This window comes from Clarias gariepinus, chromosome 3 (assembly GCF_024256425.1).
Source record: "Clarias gariepinus isolate MV-2021 ecotype Netherlands chromosome 3, CGAR_prim_01v2, whole genome shotgun sequence".
NCBI classification, from domain to species: domain Eukaryota; kingdom Metazoa; phylum Chordata; class Actinopteri; order Siluriformes; family Clariidae; genus Clarias; species Clarias gariepinus.
In genome coordinates, this window is record NC_071102.1 from 6,562,264 (window position 1) to 6,579,303 (window position 17,040).

General features: G+C 38.1%; 1 protein-coding gene across 2 annotated transcripts in view; it reads right to left on the minus strand.

Annotated features, from left to right (window-relative positions):
- The window catches only part of plekhg4 (pleckstrin homology domain containing, family G (with RhoGef domain) member 4), an 87,137-nt gene that overhangs the window by 21,151 nt on the left and 48,946 nt on the right, over positions 1–17,040 (minus strand). For both annotated transcript variants that reach the window (XM_053492373.1, XM_053492374.1), the window contains exons 7-13: positions 13,820–13,906; positions 13,075–13,191; positions 12,793–12,891; positions 10,151–10,299; positions 5,810–5,948; positions 4,587–4,709; positions 4,255–4,446 (exon numbers count right to left, since the gene is read on the minus strand). In XM_053492373.1, the coding sequence (XP_053348348.1) occupies positions 4,255–4,446; positions 4,587–4,709; positions 5,810–5,948; positions 10,151–10,299; positions 12,793–12,891; positions 13,075–13,191; positions 13,820–13,906 (906 nt within the window). The remainder of the gene's footprint in view (positions 1–4,254; positions 4,447–4,586; positions 4,710–5,809; positions 5,949–10,150; positions 10,300–12,792; positions 12,892–13,074; positions 13,192–13,819; positions 13,907–17,040) is intronic.

Sequence of the window (17,040 nt, forward strand, 5' to 3'; positions counted from 1 at the left end):
GTTAATTTGGGGTAGTCTAGCAGTCTTTTCACCGTTAACGGAATGACGTAAGATCAATGGGCGGACACACTGAAATGTAATGTGTGAAGTACCACTTCTCTACATTTAAGGACATTTACAGCTTTAGATTAGATAATATACAGACACTGTACTGCAGTTTTAGTCTATAATGATGTATGAATGAAGTGCACTACAGTACAACAGTACCAACAGCCATGTAACTGTACAAGTGTGAATAAAATAGTTTTTATAAGCCTTTTATAAACCTGCTCTGACCCGGCAAACCAAAGTCATCTCTGTTTTTTACCCACTTCTGACAAGGAACATGCTGTGGTGGGAAGTGAAGTTATTACATCTTGCGAAATTTCACATGCAAAGCTCCAGAAAAGCAGCATAATTCTAAATGTTACAACCCACACCTGGCCCTGCCAGATTCATGGACAGAGGTGGAACATGAGATAAGGGGAGTGACTACACCCTTGATGTATATAACATATACACACACACGTTCACATTTTACTCACACATGTTACTATGAGGAAACCCACAAAAAAAAAAAAAAACATGTAAAACTCAACGCAGCCAGTAACAAAGGGTCTGAGAGACTGTTAACCCTAGGATGCACAAGTGGGTCAAAAATGACCCGGAGAGGTCATTTTCTTGCAATATCTTTGTAATGAAAAGTTGTTATCTTTTCATATTCCAGGTATTCCTCAAATAACATGTTTTTGATATTATTCCATTAAAATATTTAAGTTACCTCTTATACTTTTTAAGAAATTATAATATTTGTATTACTACCCCAAGTTTCCATAAGTGGGTCAAAAATGACCCACATGCATTTCCCATACAATTTCATGGGAACCTCAAGTCAAGTCAAGTCAAAGTTTATTGTCGCATACATAGTTATACATGTACAACATGTAGTAAAATGTATTCCATACAACCATCAGCCTCATCTAACAATCTGACAATAACTATTATTACATTCTAAATGTAACAATGGCACACATGAAATTAGTAATAGCGCATACACTTGAATTGTCTACGCACCCCTAACCCTAAATTTAAGTCCGCTCTACAATTTTTAGGCTCCCTACGATGGTTGTATAGATGGTTTACACAGGGAGACAACCAGGGGAAGAAGTTCAGAAGAATCTGGGGGAGAACATTGTTCCGGCAGTTGTGCAGTAGATTTAGAAACACAGGTCGCAACATCGCCACAGATAATTTTTTCACCAATGTGCCTCTTGTGCAGCATCTCCTGGAAATGGATCTCACTATTGTGGGGACTCTACTGCAGAACAAGCCAGATATTCCTCCCCAGATGAAGGCTTCCAAGTCCAGGGAGGTTCACAGCACAGAGTTTGGATTCAATGGCAGCATTACTATGGCCAGCTACGTCAGAGAGAAAGGAATGGCTGTTGTCCTACTGAGCACGATGCACCACAATAAAATGGTGGATGAAAACACCAGAAAGAAAAAACTATAAGTGATCACATTTTATAACAAGACCAAAGGAGGTGTTGACACCATGGACCAGATGGTTGTCACCTACACCTGCAAGCGAAAAACACAGAGGTGGCCCATGGTGCTGTGGTACTGTACACATCCTTGACATCGCCATACATTTACATTTAGGCATTTGGCAGACACTCTTATCCAGAGCGACTTACATTTTTATCTCATTATACATCTGAGCAGTTGAGGGTTAAGGGCCTTGCTCAAGGGCCCAACAGTGGCAACTTGGTGGTTGTGGGGTTTGAACCTGGGATCTTCCGAACCGTAGTCCAATGCCTTAACCACTGAGCTACCCCTGGCCCCTATACCTTTTTCACGACTCAACACCCTATATTCAACAGAGGTATCACCAATGCACAACGACTCTTCCTCAAAGAGCTCTCAAAGGAGCTTGTCACACCACACATGACGAGTCGACTGGAAGGCTGCCCACAACTGCAAACCCCGATCATTGAAGCAATGGGAAGGTGTGGAGTGACAAAACCCACAACCCAGCCAAAGGACAGAAGCAGACAAGGCCAATTGAAGAGAAAGAGGTGTCAGATCTGCCCAAGTAACAAAGATCGCAAATTCAGCAATAGGTGTGGGAAGTGCAATGTGCCTGTGTGCAATGATCACAGCCAGAAACAGGTAGTCTGTCACAACTGCATGCAGTGAGGAGACAAGAAGGCAAAACAGGGACTATCACATCAAACGCTTTAGCAAACAGAGAATAAAAAAGATTGAGGAACTGTCAATGACCAGACATTTACACACATACACATAATGTATGTTGACATTGTTCTATTGCTGTTCTGTATAATATTCGTTTTTTAATTATCAAAATGTTCAAAATCTGTAATTAAGTGAAAAATAATACAATTTCAAACATGAAATCATTTTTGTGTGGTCTAAAATGTAATACAGATTATGTTACAATTCATTAATCACAACCAAAATGACAAAAATAGCATAAAACACATTGACTTTTATAGGTGGGTCAAAAATGACCCATTTATGGAAGAGTGTAGGGTCATATCACTCGTGCATCATAGGGTTAAATGACAGAGTCTTAGTTATAAACTAGCCTTCACTCAATCACTAAAAAACTACACGAAGTCTGTCAATGGATATGTTCTCTAAAACACAATTACACTGCTTGTTAACTGGCATCATAAAGTATTACAGCTAAAAGCTACAGCAGGGATTAGCACCATATGCAGTTCACGTGTCTACATGTTAATCTGATCCCTTCTGTGTGCATGCTGACATCCCTACCAGCCGGGGACTTCTGGGAGAGAGTGTGTGTGCCTCCTTGTACGGGCCTTTGTAAGCATTTCAGGGATTCCAGCACCTCATCGTGCAGTCTCCTTTTTCGTATTTCCATCACAATTACTCAATCAACAGGTAATTACTCACCCTTTTATCAAATTTACCATCAGATGGAGGTTTTTACTGTTGAAAATCAGACAATCGCTTCACAGAGAGAATGGCTTTTCATTCATGACCATTCATTGTTGCAGCCTTCTAGATGACTGAAAGACAAGACAGAGCTCACACAGGCTTTTTCTATTATATATCCATTTAGTGTGTGTGTGTGTGTGTGTGAGTGAGAGAGAGAGAGAGAGAGAGAATATGTCTTTTTCATTTGACCCTAACCAACACCACAATTAAACCTTTTGCTATTAAAACACTCTTCACAAAAGCATATTGCAGAGAGAGATTGTGCCAAAGAGAATAGGCAGAAAGTATTTTGCTGAAGCATGAATGCTTAAATAAAAACTGAAACTTTACAACTGCACTAAAGTTTCTTAGAAAAAAAAAACCACTCACTGAAACTAAACATCTCTAAATAAAGGTTTACTACAGTGGAGTCAGGTTTTGACTTTCTTTAGATTCAGAGGCTGATTTCTTATATATAAGGGCTTTCACCTCCCGCCAGCTCATTCCATGCATGTTTCTACAACTTCACAGGTGAAGTTCACATGCAGGCTTCTATATGAGACTGTCTCGCAAATAACAGGTTTGTTTTTCAGACATTTGCATTCCTTCTAAATTTTACACATCTATTGCAGTTTGTTTTCTCTTCAATATTTATGTGTTTATATGCTATCGCTCAAGTAGTCAGGTAGACCTTTCAGTTAATACAGTGTATTATATAAGATTCCTGAATAATCTTACATTTACATTTACATTTGGGCATTTGGCAGACGCTCTTATCCAGAGCGACTTACATTTTTATCTCATTACACATCTGAGCAGTTGAGGGTTAAGGGCCTTGCTCAAGGGCCCAACAGTGGCAACTTGGTGGTTGTGGGGTTTGAACCTGGGATCTTCCGAACCGTAGTCCAATGCCTTAACCACTGAGCTACCCCTTTACGAGTTGTTGCAGTTGAAGACCTTTTTTTTGCTCCATGGACACAAAAGACGATTAATCTCCTATTTGGACCAGACTATAAATTTAACCTGATGTTGTGAAACTTGAACAATCATGAGTGATTTAATTACTCTTAAAGAAAATTACAGTTCTGTATGGTGCAACCCTCACCGACGTTTTGTGAAGACCTTTATTTGTAAGTGGAGGTTCAAAAACAGCATGTCCATGTAGTGCAAATGTCCTTTCTGACAACTTCATGCTGTTACAATTCTCTAATTTCCTTGTCAGCAGAAGTGTTTTCAGTGTTTGATAATCCTTGATAATTCATTTATTACACAGACTGAAAAACAAGGGAAAAAAATTAATCAACATCTTACCCTGTCGAAGAACTCGTAGAGGCGTACAGTCTTGTCGATTTTCTCCTTAGTGTCCTCGACTCTCTGGGAAAAATCTTGCAAGTGGACCCAGAAGGAGCGGACCTTAACCTCGTACACCTGCAGCTCGGCTGATGAGATATCCTCCCATCGCTCCAACCGCTTCAGAAGTGCTTCTCCACTCTTACAGTGGTCCTGCACAAACACACAAAATATAAAAAGTTACTCTACATGCATTTATGCTGGCACACACACACGCACAGATCAAAATTATTATTCTAACTCGCTATTATATTTGAGAACTGAATTCTTGAAGAATAACGGTGTGGACCTACATAAGCCGCTAAGTAGAAATCTCTGAAAAGCTTCTGCTTGCTGCGTAGTTGCTCCAGAGAATCTTCCAACTCCCCCAGCGTCTGCAGCCGACTGTCTCCTACCTCGTCTATCCACTGAGTGACCTAAGACAAAAAAAAAAAAAAAAAAAAAAAAAAACGTATGAAAATGTACACACACAGGTCAAACTGAATTTAGAGCTTCAACACAATAAAGTGCCAGCTTAAACACCATCCCAGTATACATTTAATCAGTCTTATCTTTCCTTGGAAAGCTGACTTAGATGACAAAATAAAACACAACCAAGATAAAAAACCATCCGTGTTGCGAACCGGCTCATGAAAGTACAACTACACTGATTATAAATCTGCTGGAGATACGCATCGGGTTTCTGACAGCAGACATTCCTCCGTCTGTTGTAAAAACATTCTGCTCAAAAGCAGTTAAACACTTTGGTTATACCCGAGTTCTGTTGAATGCTCGCTTCTGATTGGTCAGAAAGTGATTCACGAGATCTGACTGCAAGCACATTCGAATGACTTAACGCTTAACAGCATTTATCTTCAGAGTTTCTAATAAATAAAATAATTAATTATTGAGTGAGACAGACAGAGGCAGATAACAGAACTTTCTCTCATGGATGTTTAACATTAACCACAGATGGATAAAAAGTGTCCTGCTTTAATGAATTAAACTTTTAATTGTGGGCAAATGTTTTTTTGAATTAAAATATTTGTTTTATATTTAATATTAAATATATAAATATTTCGTGAACTATTATGTCTTATCATTCGCTCTTACAGTTGAAATGTCTTTAAACTCATTGGTCTAAAAACTGTAATTTTTGCCACAATTATCTAAGAGCATTTAGTTTAAAGAACGTGCATGCTAAGCCTGCTAGACGGTTTACTTAGCTAACAATAGTAATGAACATCATTGTGGGTGTTTTATGGTATGGTTAAAATGCTCACCACAAGTGCGTCATTTTACGACTTGTATATTGGTGCATATTTAAAGATTTAAACATTGTCAGGGGATAAGGCTGTAGAGATAAATATAAGGCTTTTCAGTTGTTTACTAGTTAATAAGGAAACAATTTATCATTGATCAGTTTATCTTAACGGTTTAAAATGATATACTCCAGAGACTTTAAAAAAGGGAACAAAACTGATATTTGTAGCTTCCAGGATGAAGGAAGGCGTGAGACATAAATTCTGGTCCTTACCTCCCTGAATCCCTCCTCCAGGGTCTTGAACTCCATAATAAACTCCAGCTCCTGCATGCACTTGTTAGATAGCTTCACCAGTTTATGAACCAGCTCATCCACCTGGTCATACAGACTCCCCACACCCTCGATGGCATCTCTGCAGCGTAGCAAAACACACACAAAAGCATGATATAGCTTATATTAGGAAGAAATTTGTTCATTTTGGCGCCTCTGATGAGAGCATACTACACTCATCAGCCAGCGTAGAAGCCGACATGACCATTGTGTAAGTTTGTGTGTATCCTTGGCCTTCTCTTAGTGGAGAAACATTAGTCTGGAGCCGTAATCCAGTGACTGAGCACATTGTTTGTCGTGGCAGAGCTTGATGAGTAATGGATGATTTCATTCGTGCTTTCGCTCAGTTACACGGTGCCGGAGTGTGCCCTCATTTAACATCTTTACAAATGTTTTCCAGATCGTTTTTCTCTTAGTCACATACACAAACGGTTTAACAATGTAATATCATTTCGATCTACAGTCAATCATTAAAACCACAACTAAGACGCACACCACCCTGTGACACACCCAGCCATTCAGTGGGAATGTTAGAGAGGCATCACCCAAGGCTGGAGTGTGAGCATTCTGCCTTGAAGCTTTAAACTCTGGTGTTGCTTTGTACAGACACACCTCAGACTGATCCTGCTCAAATACACTAGTGCCTACTACTAAAATACACAAAAAAATACAGTATGCCTTTGTATATTAGTGTGATTGAGGATTTGAGCTTCCTTTACAGATATTTAAAACAACACAAAATATGCTTTATCTTTCCAAATAGTGTCATCCTTAAATTCCTTAAATAACCACAAATGCAAATTTTTTTGCACAAGATGCCGCAGAGCAGTGATAAATAAAATCACTTGCTTTCTTACTGATTATCATGAGGTCAACTGGATAAATCAAACAGATTTAAAGGACTCTTATACAGTCGCCCTTATCACATAATCAGAACTTGTTTACATAATAATTCTGAAAAAACTCCAAAATGATCCTGAACGCGACTCAGCGCCGCTTTGCTGATGTTTGAGATTACGTTATTAAACTTCTCTCACCTTGATTCGTGTATAAGATGTTAGTCTTTATAAGAATGTGAGATAAAAGTCGCAACTTTTATTTAGTTTCAACACCGTTAAATTATTCGGAAAGTGCATACATACACCCACACCCCGGTCAACATGCAATAATTTTCCAAAGAGGCGTTGAATATCAAAGATCAAAGACATTCCTCAGGAAAAAAAAACTGAGAAAAAAAACATAAACGAAAGAGAAAATCTGCATGGTGGTTTGAAAAATCTGATAAAGAAACGATTTATGCAAACAAACAGATAATTTAAAACCATACATCTTTACAAAAAAAAAAAAACAGGTCTAAAAATAATATTGTGGAGAAAAGACAAAGAAGGTAAGACGACAATAAAAAAAAGCAATTATTTGGATGCTTATGGCGTTTGTGATGAGAGCTGCGATATGTAAATATTAAATGTACCATTGCGTATTTAAACATTTGTCTTGCATAACAGGAAACATATGAATAAATTATCTTATTGAATTTGAATTTGATTTGAATTTAAGAGAATGTTTGTCAATATTTTTTTTATCACATCTAAAGTATTCTAAAACATTAAAACAAATACTTAAACTATAGACAAAACACATACATTTATAACAATGTATGTATCATCTTTTACATTTACAAATTACAGTCTTTTGCAATTAAATAATTGCACATATCCTTATTGGGATTTCAACATTTATGTGATTAATTGTTCAGTACTACATACCTATATGCCCTGTTTAAGTATCTTCTTTAAAAAGGTCAAAGTTCACATCCAGGATTCATGATTGAGTGTTGCCTTCAATACCAAATTGGTTTTAAAGCGTGTTTCGCGCGCGCACGCACAGACACACAGACACACAGACACACAAAGACAGACAGACAGACAGACAGACAGACACACACACGCAGACAGACAGACACAGACACACACACTTTCCACACAGCCTTCCTTTAAAAATATAATGCAAATTAAAGAGTCAATTTAAACTGCCACTGAAGTCAAAATAGACAAAAGGAAACAAAAAGTGCATAAAATGGCAAGAATTATGGCTTCTGACACCGGCTCTAAAGCACTGACCCCACAATCCTCCAGCTCTCAGAGGTGACCCTTGACCAAAACCACACACCCACAAATATCTTCATGAAGTTCCTGCCCGCTAATACAGTATAACTGCCAGCAACGACAATGACAACTTTTTTTTTTCCAAAAACAGAGGAAACTTTTCAGGAACCCAGGAACTTTGTAAGTACTGTATAGGGATTTTTAGACACCTGCCCTAAACAAGCATTAAAACAGGTCCAAATATTAAATAAATAACAAATGAGAAGCTTAAAAGGCAGGCCTCAAGCAGAATCAGAGGAAGCTTTCTATTCATAATTGCCGAGAAGACACACGCTGGTCCAACAACTTTAATCCTACTTATATTTGAAAAAAAATTCGATCTAATGTGTAGCTTTTTAAAAACGTTGACATACAGTGTAATGAAGTAAAAGTTTGTGTGTCCTACGGTCTGTCGCACTACACACATCATGTCAAGTAAGCTTGTTGACATTAGGTCAATTTTTACTAGTTTACTGGATTCTTTAGCGCGCATAAAGGACAGGTCACTTTTCTTCTAGCATGACATGCAGTCATTATAAACATTTTGACAGAAAACAAAACGTCAAGGTGCAAATAATTTTTATAAATGCAAGAACAGAGCTCATCTGGTTGTCAAGCTTCCCCAACTGCTTAAATACGTCAGGGCATTTATTAGGAGGTGATGACTACACGGTACGGTCCCTCTCCGTATTAATATTTAAATAACTAGCTAGCCATATGCTATGACTATGCATTAGCTGCCACTCTATAGCCTTGCCGGTTATGTTTCTGGGCAACCTCAACCTTAGATTGGGCAGTAATTAATTTATTATTAGTCCATTTCTGACGTGTGATCCCAGCTGGTTTTAAAAGTACATTAAAAGGTCCTATATTTTATTATTCCTGTAACAAGTCAGAGAAATATGCGGTCACACTAGAGGGAAAATCGAACTAGTTTGTTGAAACCCTGGCCAGTACAAAAAGGTAAAGTTTTTTTTGTTTTTTTTGTACACACGCTAAAGTAAGTTTTCGCATAATAGGTACCGTTTAAACTAACATCATATTTGTACAAAGTAAATTCAAACACAATCACCAACAGCATTAAGAGTGGGTGTATTCAGACACGTCTATTTGTGTGAATGATGAGTAGAAAGATTGTCCTCGAGTGCATGACATAGTGATGCTGTGTTTTAAGTGCCTGTCAGGAAGCATGTAAAGACCTTACAGAGATAAGGAAATTTTCTTGGCGTGGGTATCGGAAAAACCTCATACGCCTGGACATGCTCCCTCCCTCTCCGTCTCACCATTGTATTGTCTCTCCATCTGTCTGTTTCTGACAGCTGTGCTCGAAGGTGAATGCTCAACTCTGCTTCTGCACTGTGCTCATAATGAACCGTTTAAAACAAGCAAACAAACAAAGGACCATATCTGAAAGACAAAGGAAAATAAAAGGAGGAAGCCTGCTAAGCATGTTACGGACATCAATATTTATTTTATGAGAGTAATTGTTGGAACAGAAACGTTTGTACTTTATAAACTATCAGGAGGGACGCTCTTCTCTCTCTTCTGAGAAGCCTTTGTGTGAGGGGAATGCTGTGAGATAAAGCCCTGCATGGTGCAGTGGACTGAGCGTACACAAATTGCTGAGTAAGCACTGAGACGAGCATGCTTCATTTCCTCCCACTAACCGGGGTCTACGCTGTTGATATTGGAAACTTTGGATCAGGTTGAAGATTTCACCCTTTTAAACAACCCCCTTTTTTTTCCTCGGTAGTAAATATACAATTAAAATGCCATATAGTGCAAACACATACTTTGCGATAAGGAAAGAACAATATCGTCTGTAGAAGAAAATGTTTGTCACTTCCACAATTTGCACCGGTGTCATTATGAAACACTACACACAGTGACACAGGTTATACTGTAGTTTGTAAAACTGGACTTTCTTTATTTGGCCACTTAGACCATTATTATTATTAGCATCTACTTTGTTGTATCAGGTGTTATTGTACCAGCTGCCTGTGAACAAGTGCCTGTGTGTGTGTGTGTGTCAGTAGGCATGCTTCTGAGGCAATTAAACAAATTAAGCTCTTAGCAAAGCATCCAAAATACATAATTGTGTGTGTGTTTGTGTGAACATGCATTATACTCTATCTGTCACCTGTAGTCCTCGGTGAGGCTGACACTGGTGTCCTCTTTGCGGAGGCGGGACAGAGCGGCTCCTCCCTCCAGCTGCAGACGCACAAGCCGGCCGTCCTCCAGCACACTCCTCATCAACTCTCTATACTTGTACAGCAGAACCTGGGCCTCCTGCAAAAGACACACATACATTTGTATATTACTTACTCCTAAGCATTTAAGCAGGCTGTGCTGTGCTGAAGAATTAGATTATGATTAAAAGGCGTCCTGGATAAGGTTTTTTCATTAGAAGCACACACAGTCTAACCATGCTGGAGGAGATTTAGATGGATAACATTGCGCTCCAACTCAAACAGCCACTGGACTGAGAGATGCACATAATATTCTTTCATGCAGGTGTGACTGTGCTTCTCGTATTGGAAGAAAAAGATTTATTGTCAGTCATACTGATGCAATGTACAGCCCTTTAATTACGCTCTGCCACACCTCTAAACGCCACGTTTATGTACTTTAGCAATTTTCATACTGGAAACGAAATGCTTTTCATTCTCTGGTTGTTTGTCAAGAACAAATCCTTATCAGAGCAACCTCAGAATATTCCAAATAATGACTATAGTGTCTCGACACTGCTCACACAGAATCATTTGTCATTACGATACAAAAATCTACATAACTTCTATACACATTTAAGAAGTTGACGCCAGCTGGAGCCATATCTGTAACACTAAGAATTACAAAACCTAATGTTCTTGTATGGGAGTGTGTGGCAGGAATAAAATGCTAAAGATGAGGCGTGAGTGCAGATCACCGCGTGCTGGATAAGTTGCTTAACTGCATTAACAAAAATAAAAAGGGGACTGAAAACATTAAGAGGCAGATGTGAAAAAAAAAATCAAAAAATTCACAAAAAGGCAGAATATATAATAAAGTACGGGGTAGATAAAAAAAATAGACTTACTGTATGAATAATGGATATGAATATGAATAAAACAAAAACATCAAGAGAGAGACCTAGTCCTGTCTAAATGCCATTATCTGGGAAAGTAAAAGCAGGAGAGGTCCCTCTTCAGAAATCCATACCCACTTTTAATCCACATACCCCACTAAATCCAGGATGTTTTACTGATTTCAAAGATGACCCATGATACACAACTCTCCAGAGGGTTTTGCCTCTCCTCATTTCCATCTCCCCATGGACAAGAAGCATCCTTCACTGACCTTCCCTGACAGCCAGGGGTCAACTGAGTTAAAGGCCTGACACATTAACCCTGCTCTTCTAAACTGTGCACACACACACACAGCAACTACAGATAACTCTGGTTGTGGAGAAGAGCAATACCAACACCATGACAGACTATGGTATATAGCTTTTACCTTCGGATCATTCTTATTTACTTGGCAACACAAGTTATTAAACATGTTTTTTTTTCTCTCTTATAATAATAAAAAAAAAAAAAAACTCATCTCTCCGTATACTGTAACATAACAACCGCCCAATTAGTTCTGCTTCGGATTCACATATTCCTGCACATTATTTCATTCTGATTGGGGCTTTAATGCTGCTAATTAAACCACAGTGATGCTGCACTCTTTAATCTGATTGGTCTGAATTTGTGGATTAACCACAGCCATATGTTACAATTCATTTACATTGAGTTTTAATAACTATGAGGGGAATTAAAACCCAACAATCAATAAAATTACAAGGATTTTTTTACAAAGTAAAAAGCATCTAATTGTTGATTGGATAAACTGTCTGTGAGGTGATTAACTGTCAATTATGGAAAGAGCCTCTATTGTCAAGTCAAGAGGATTTTACACTTTCTGTTTTCTCAGTTACGACACATTGACTTCAAACGAGGGAGGAAAAATCAGGACTGATGTGAGAACAAGTGTTTATAGCTGCTTTGACACAAGCGATGACAGGAATTAACTTGTCTTGGGGAAGTTTCACAACATTACATGTAACTGCAGGGTTAAAAACGCGCAGCGAGGCATCCAGTTAGAAATCTGTAATCTTTGACAAACAATCAGCTTTACTTCATCGTTACACATACTTAAGGTTGATAATTTTCCTGTATCAGCCGGTGTGGTTGTGTGTTTATTTCTTACATAGAGTTGCTCACTAAATTTTACTTACTTGATTTTATTTAGATTTTAATTTGGAACTAGATGCACCCGCGTGGAATTCAATTGCACACTTATTAGCGCGTTTTAAAAAAAAAGTACAACGCCATCTATTGAAATTTTAACATGTTACTGTAAAAGGCGTGGAATGAAGGTGTGAGATCGCGTTTATGAAGTGGATTAAAATTGCACACTCAAACAAATATCTTCAATGACCCGACACGCCCACTTTACAGTTTTATTCTATGTATAGATAATTCATCAGCTCAGAGCCCAGAGTGGTTAATTATCCATCCATCCATCTAATCATCCATCTGTCAGTTAAAGCAAAAAACCTAGAATCAATGCTGATTGATGTGACACTTTGACCAGACCAGAGGTTTAGAGACCAGCTGCCTAGCTCAGACCAGCTGCCTAGCTCAGACGAAACACTGTATACAGCTAATCAAATGTGTGCTAAAGGAGTGTAAATCTATTAATACACCTTCCAAAAAGTTTGACCCAAATAAGCCTCGACACGTGCAGTAAGTACGCTACCTCTGCAGTAGGCGGCAGAACTGTAGACTCCAGACTGCTGATAGTGCTTTGTAGAAGATTTATTGCGTCTTCACAATGACTGGTCAACTGTTCAACCCTCTGGAGGAAAGAAAAAGCCACACATAATCACTACTGAGTGACTGATTAAAACAAACATATACTGTTGCTTTATTACATTAATATTGATACTGTACACAACAAATAGTCATATCAGTAAAGCCGACAAAAAAAAAAAAAGAAAAGAAGAAGAAGGGTGGAGGTATGAACTCAATTTGATCTTACAGTCCTGAAACAGATCCAGCTGTTATGGGAGAAAGGAAAAGTGCCATCGAACTCCATGGGGAGTTGAGATGCCTCAACGTGCTTATGGAGAGCTTTCAGAGAGGTTAGCAACTCCACCTGCAGAAAACAAAAAACGTGCTCAAAGCAAGGAATTACCACAAAAGTGTCTCGTCCAAAATCTCATCACCCTTTACCTTAAAAATACATTAAGACCAATCCAAGGTTACAAATATCACTTTGAATTTTTTTATGTCGTCTCAAAGCAACAATGATATTGTATATATTTATATATGTATTTGTGAGAAATAGACCATGTCTTTGGCAATCTGCGTTCTGTCCAACAAAGACTTGGACAAAGTGTCAAAGGAAAGGCTTTAGACTAACACAGTGTTACTGTTAGACAATCAAGACAGATGATTAGTTTTGTTTTTTGGACTGTGATACACTTTATCCATCAGTCTTTGCCATAACTGCAATATGTTTTTTTTTTCTTTTAGTATGTTGTGGTTGATTAATATAAATTACTCCAGATTTGAAGATGCGCTTAATCCAAAGCTTTAGTTTAAGTAACGAACATTAAGGAAGAAACTAAACTGGTTATCACACTAAACTTATAAATAATAAAAATTATAATAAATTAAAAACTTTTAATTTATATTAAACCAATGATTTATACATTTTTTAAAATTCTAGATAATAGCCAATTACTCTTTAAGATGTGTGAATGAATGTGTGCAAGTCTCACCTGAACGGCAGTAGGCTTCTCCATGCGTGAAGCCAGATCTCTATCAGCTAATACAAGGACAGTGTGGATACATCCAGGCAGGGCCTCCTAAATACAAAGAATAAAACCAAGCTAATGCAGAGAGACACACAACCTACTGCAGTGCTCTTTTAATCTACAATATGCACAAATAGTTCTGTACTAACTCATATTTTCAAACTATTTCAAATCCTGCTAGGATGTACATAAAGATTACATAACATGAAACCCCCTCAAAAGCCATAAAATCCTTCAGAAATCGTTAAGCGATCAATAAGGATCTGAATTTATTGCCTAGAAAAGGTCACACTGTAAAAGAAAAATAAACGAACACTTCATAAAATCTAGCGGGGAGTGCTTTATGTGTACTGAAGCACTTCTCCGTGGTGTTCTTCCTCTCTTCTGTGCCGTGTAAGGCAAACACATGAGGGTGTTGTACTTCCCCAGAATTTACAAGGACATTAGACACAAACAGGCTAAAGGAATTAAGACCTAATAAAAACCGTACACATAACAGTGTCTAGAGATGGAAACGGAATGTGAGTGAGTGTTATGTAGCTTATAAGTCTTCAAGTTTGCACTTATGAGAGAGACATTACGTTCCACAGACTGAACTGATAAACTTGAGGATCATCTTTGGCATATCTGGGGTAAAAGGTTACTAAAGATCATAGATCTTCTGTCCTGTTATAATGCAGCCATGATACAGTTGCATGAGAAACAAGAATGCATGACTATACAAACCTCATTATTTTTTTCTTTGCAGTAATCCCAGCATTAAAATGAAGGACTTTTAAAACGTCATCTAATTAGGCCACCTACGTCCCACCTGAAGCTCATTATACACATGTTATTTTCAAGCAGAAATGCCTCAAGGCACAAACTTTACTGTGATCACGGGACTATGAAGTAAACTGACAATTTACTGTAAATGTACACAAGAAAGCGTCTGGAATGATTCTGCATTTTTGCTTGAGGTGCTGATTTATTTCCAAAGAAAATGAGCACTAACCTATCCACTTTACGCCATTTATTACATCCATGAATGGTGCTCATCGATTGTTGGATTTCCTGGACATCGATGAACATTTGCTTTCTGCCACGAACAGATCTGAAGCTTTTGACAAATGGACAAAGATAAATCGCGTGTTTGGTCCAAGCAAACAAAATGTCTGGGGAGTTTTAGGATCCAGGTGAAACACTAACACACCTATGCAAACAAGAACCTGTCTAAGCAGTCGGCTAGGTCTGGCTTACAGCAGTGATACATTAAACCCCTTCACACTGTCAGCCAAGCCTGTTGTTGAACTTGATACCAGGGTTCCTGGATCCTTTCCACTGGGCTAGGTTTGGCTTGAACAAAAGATACCAGGGTTCCTCATTCTTTTCCACCAGGCTTAGCTTGGCTTGAGCAACAGGGGGATTATAGCAGAGTTCTTGGTTCCCTTCCATTAGGGTTGGCTTGACTTGGAACAACAGTTCAATGATACCAGAGTTCCTGGTTCCCTTTCTCCTGACCTGGGTTCATCTTAAACAACAGATTAAGGCCACCAGGGTTCTTTGATCCCTTCCACTGGGCTGGGCTTGCACGATAGTTAAAATAGAATAGGAACTTAAGCAGGGTCAAAACTCTGTACGTTTTTGAGTCACAGGAAATGGCTACTTTTGGCTAAAAGATACAATGCTTAACCAACTCTACATGGGGAAGAGTAATTCCATCTCAAATCAACCAATGAAAGAGAAATTTTCCACCATCACCTCTCAGATTTTGCTGATTTTGCTAATTTTTTTGGTAGGAGATAATTCAACTTTCTGATCAGTATGAACCTGAATGTTTCAGTTACAGGATACTGTTTGACAGTGATACATGTATCTTACATGTACCCCCATAAAATGACACATTTACTGGTAGATAAGGCCTATTGTGTACATCCATGTACATTCTCTGTATATAAAATGTGTATCAAATCGTAAAACATTTGCAAAACCTGGACAATTAATTTTTGATGATTTCTATAAAACAGGGCATAACACACCCCTGGTTTTTATTTATTTTCAAGATAAGGTGATGTGAAGTAACCCCTATTTTTTTGAGTAACATATATACATACAGACCTTGGGTTCTGGGGGTCAAAAAGGAGTACCCCCAAAAAACGTTTTTTCAGAAATATCTCCATAACCACAGCAGATAGCCAAATTCCGATTGCAGAATCTGAATCTACATAAAAACTTATATAAATATACCCAGTTTCATCTCCATATGACATAAAGCAAGCGAGTTATCAAGGAAAAGAGGATTTCAAAAAGGGGCGTGGCATGTCTAAAAGCACTTTGAGGCCAAAAATTGAGATGGCTGCCATTTTTTAACGAGTGGGAGTTGGGACAAAAAAATTGGGGTTTTTTATTTTCATGGCAATATCAACAATTGGTGAAAAAATCAGCAAAATCTTTGATCATGTGGTGGAACCCACTGGTTGATTTGAGATGGAATCACCCGGAAGCAAGTTAGATATGGGCAGGTGAAGGTCAGTCATCTTTAAACAGCAGGTATCACACCTCAAGGATTTTAAGTTCTTGCCAAAATTTGCCACCTGTTAACAAGATTGAATCTCTCCTTCTCACACACACAAACCCACACTTCGTGCCAACCACACAAATATATGGTGACACAGATGTACTTGAAATGTTTTAGTTTGGAGGGGGTGGAGCACTACTAATTCTAATACAATCCAAAGATGCTATTTACTCAACAAATTCTGCATTCCACTTGTGAATTTGATCCACTAAACCCTTTCAATAAGGTGCACACGCTCCAGGAATGAACTCACAACAAAATGAACTATGTCTGAACTATAACAAACTGATATCGCTTATTAATATTATATTTTCACACTGTTCTGCAAAACAAGTACATCAGTTTTTACACACGATACTCTCGCAGCAATCCTTAATTATTTGAGAACAAAATACTAATGTCTCTATAGACATTTTCTATGCCTTTCAATTATCCATAGCCATATTAAACTTGACGTCCAGATCGTGCCACGAGACAACGATTGTCTATCAACCGACCTCATACAAATTCCATATCAAATACTGTACTGTACATGTTGAAGCAAAGACGTTTTAAAAGAGGACATTGTATAAAGCAGATATACAGTATCAGATATAAACTTACGGTTTATTCCAACAAAACCAGTGAG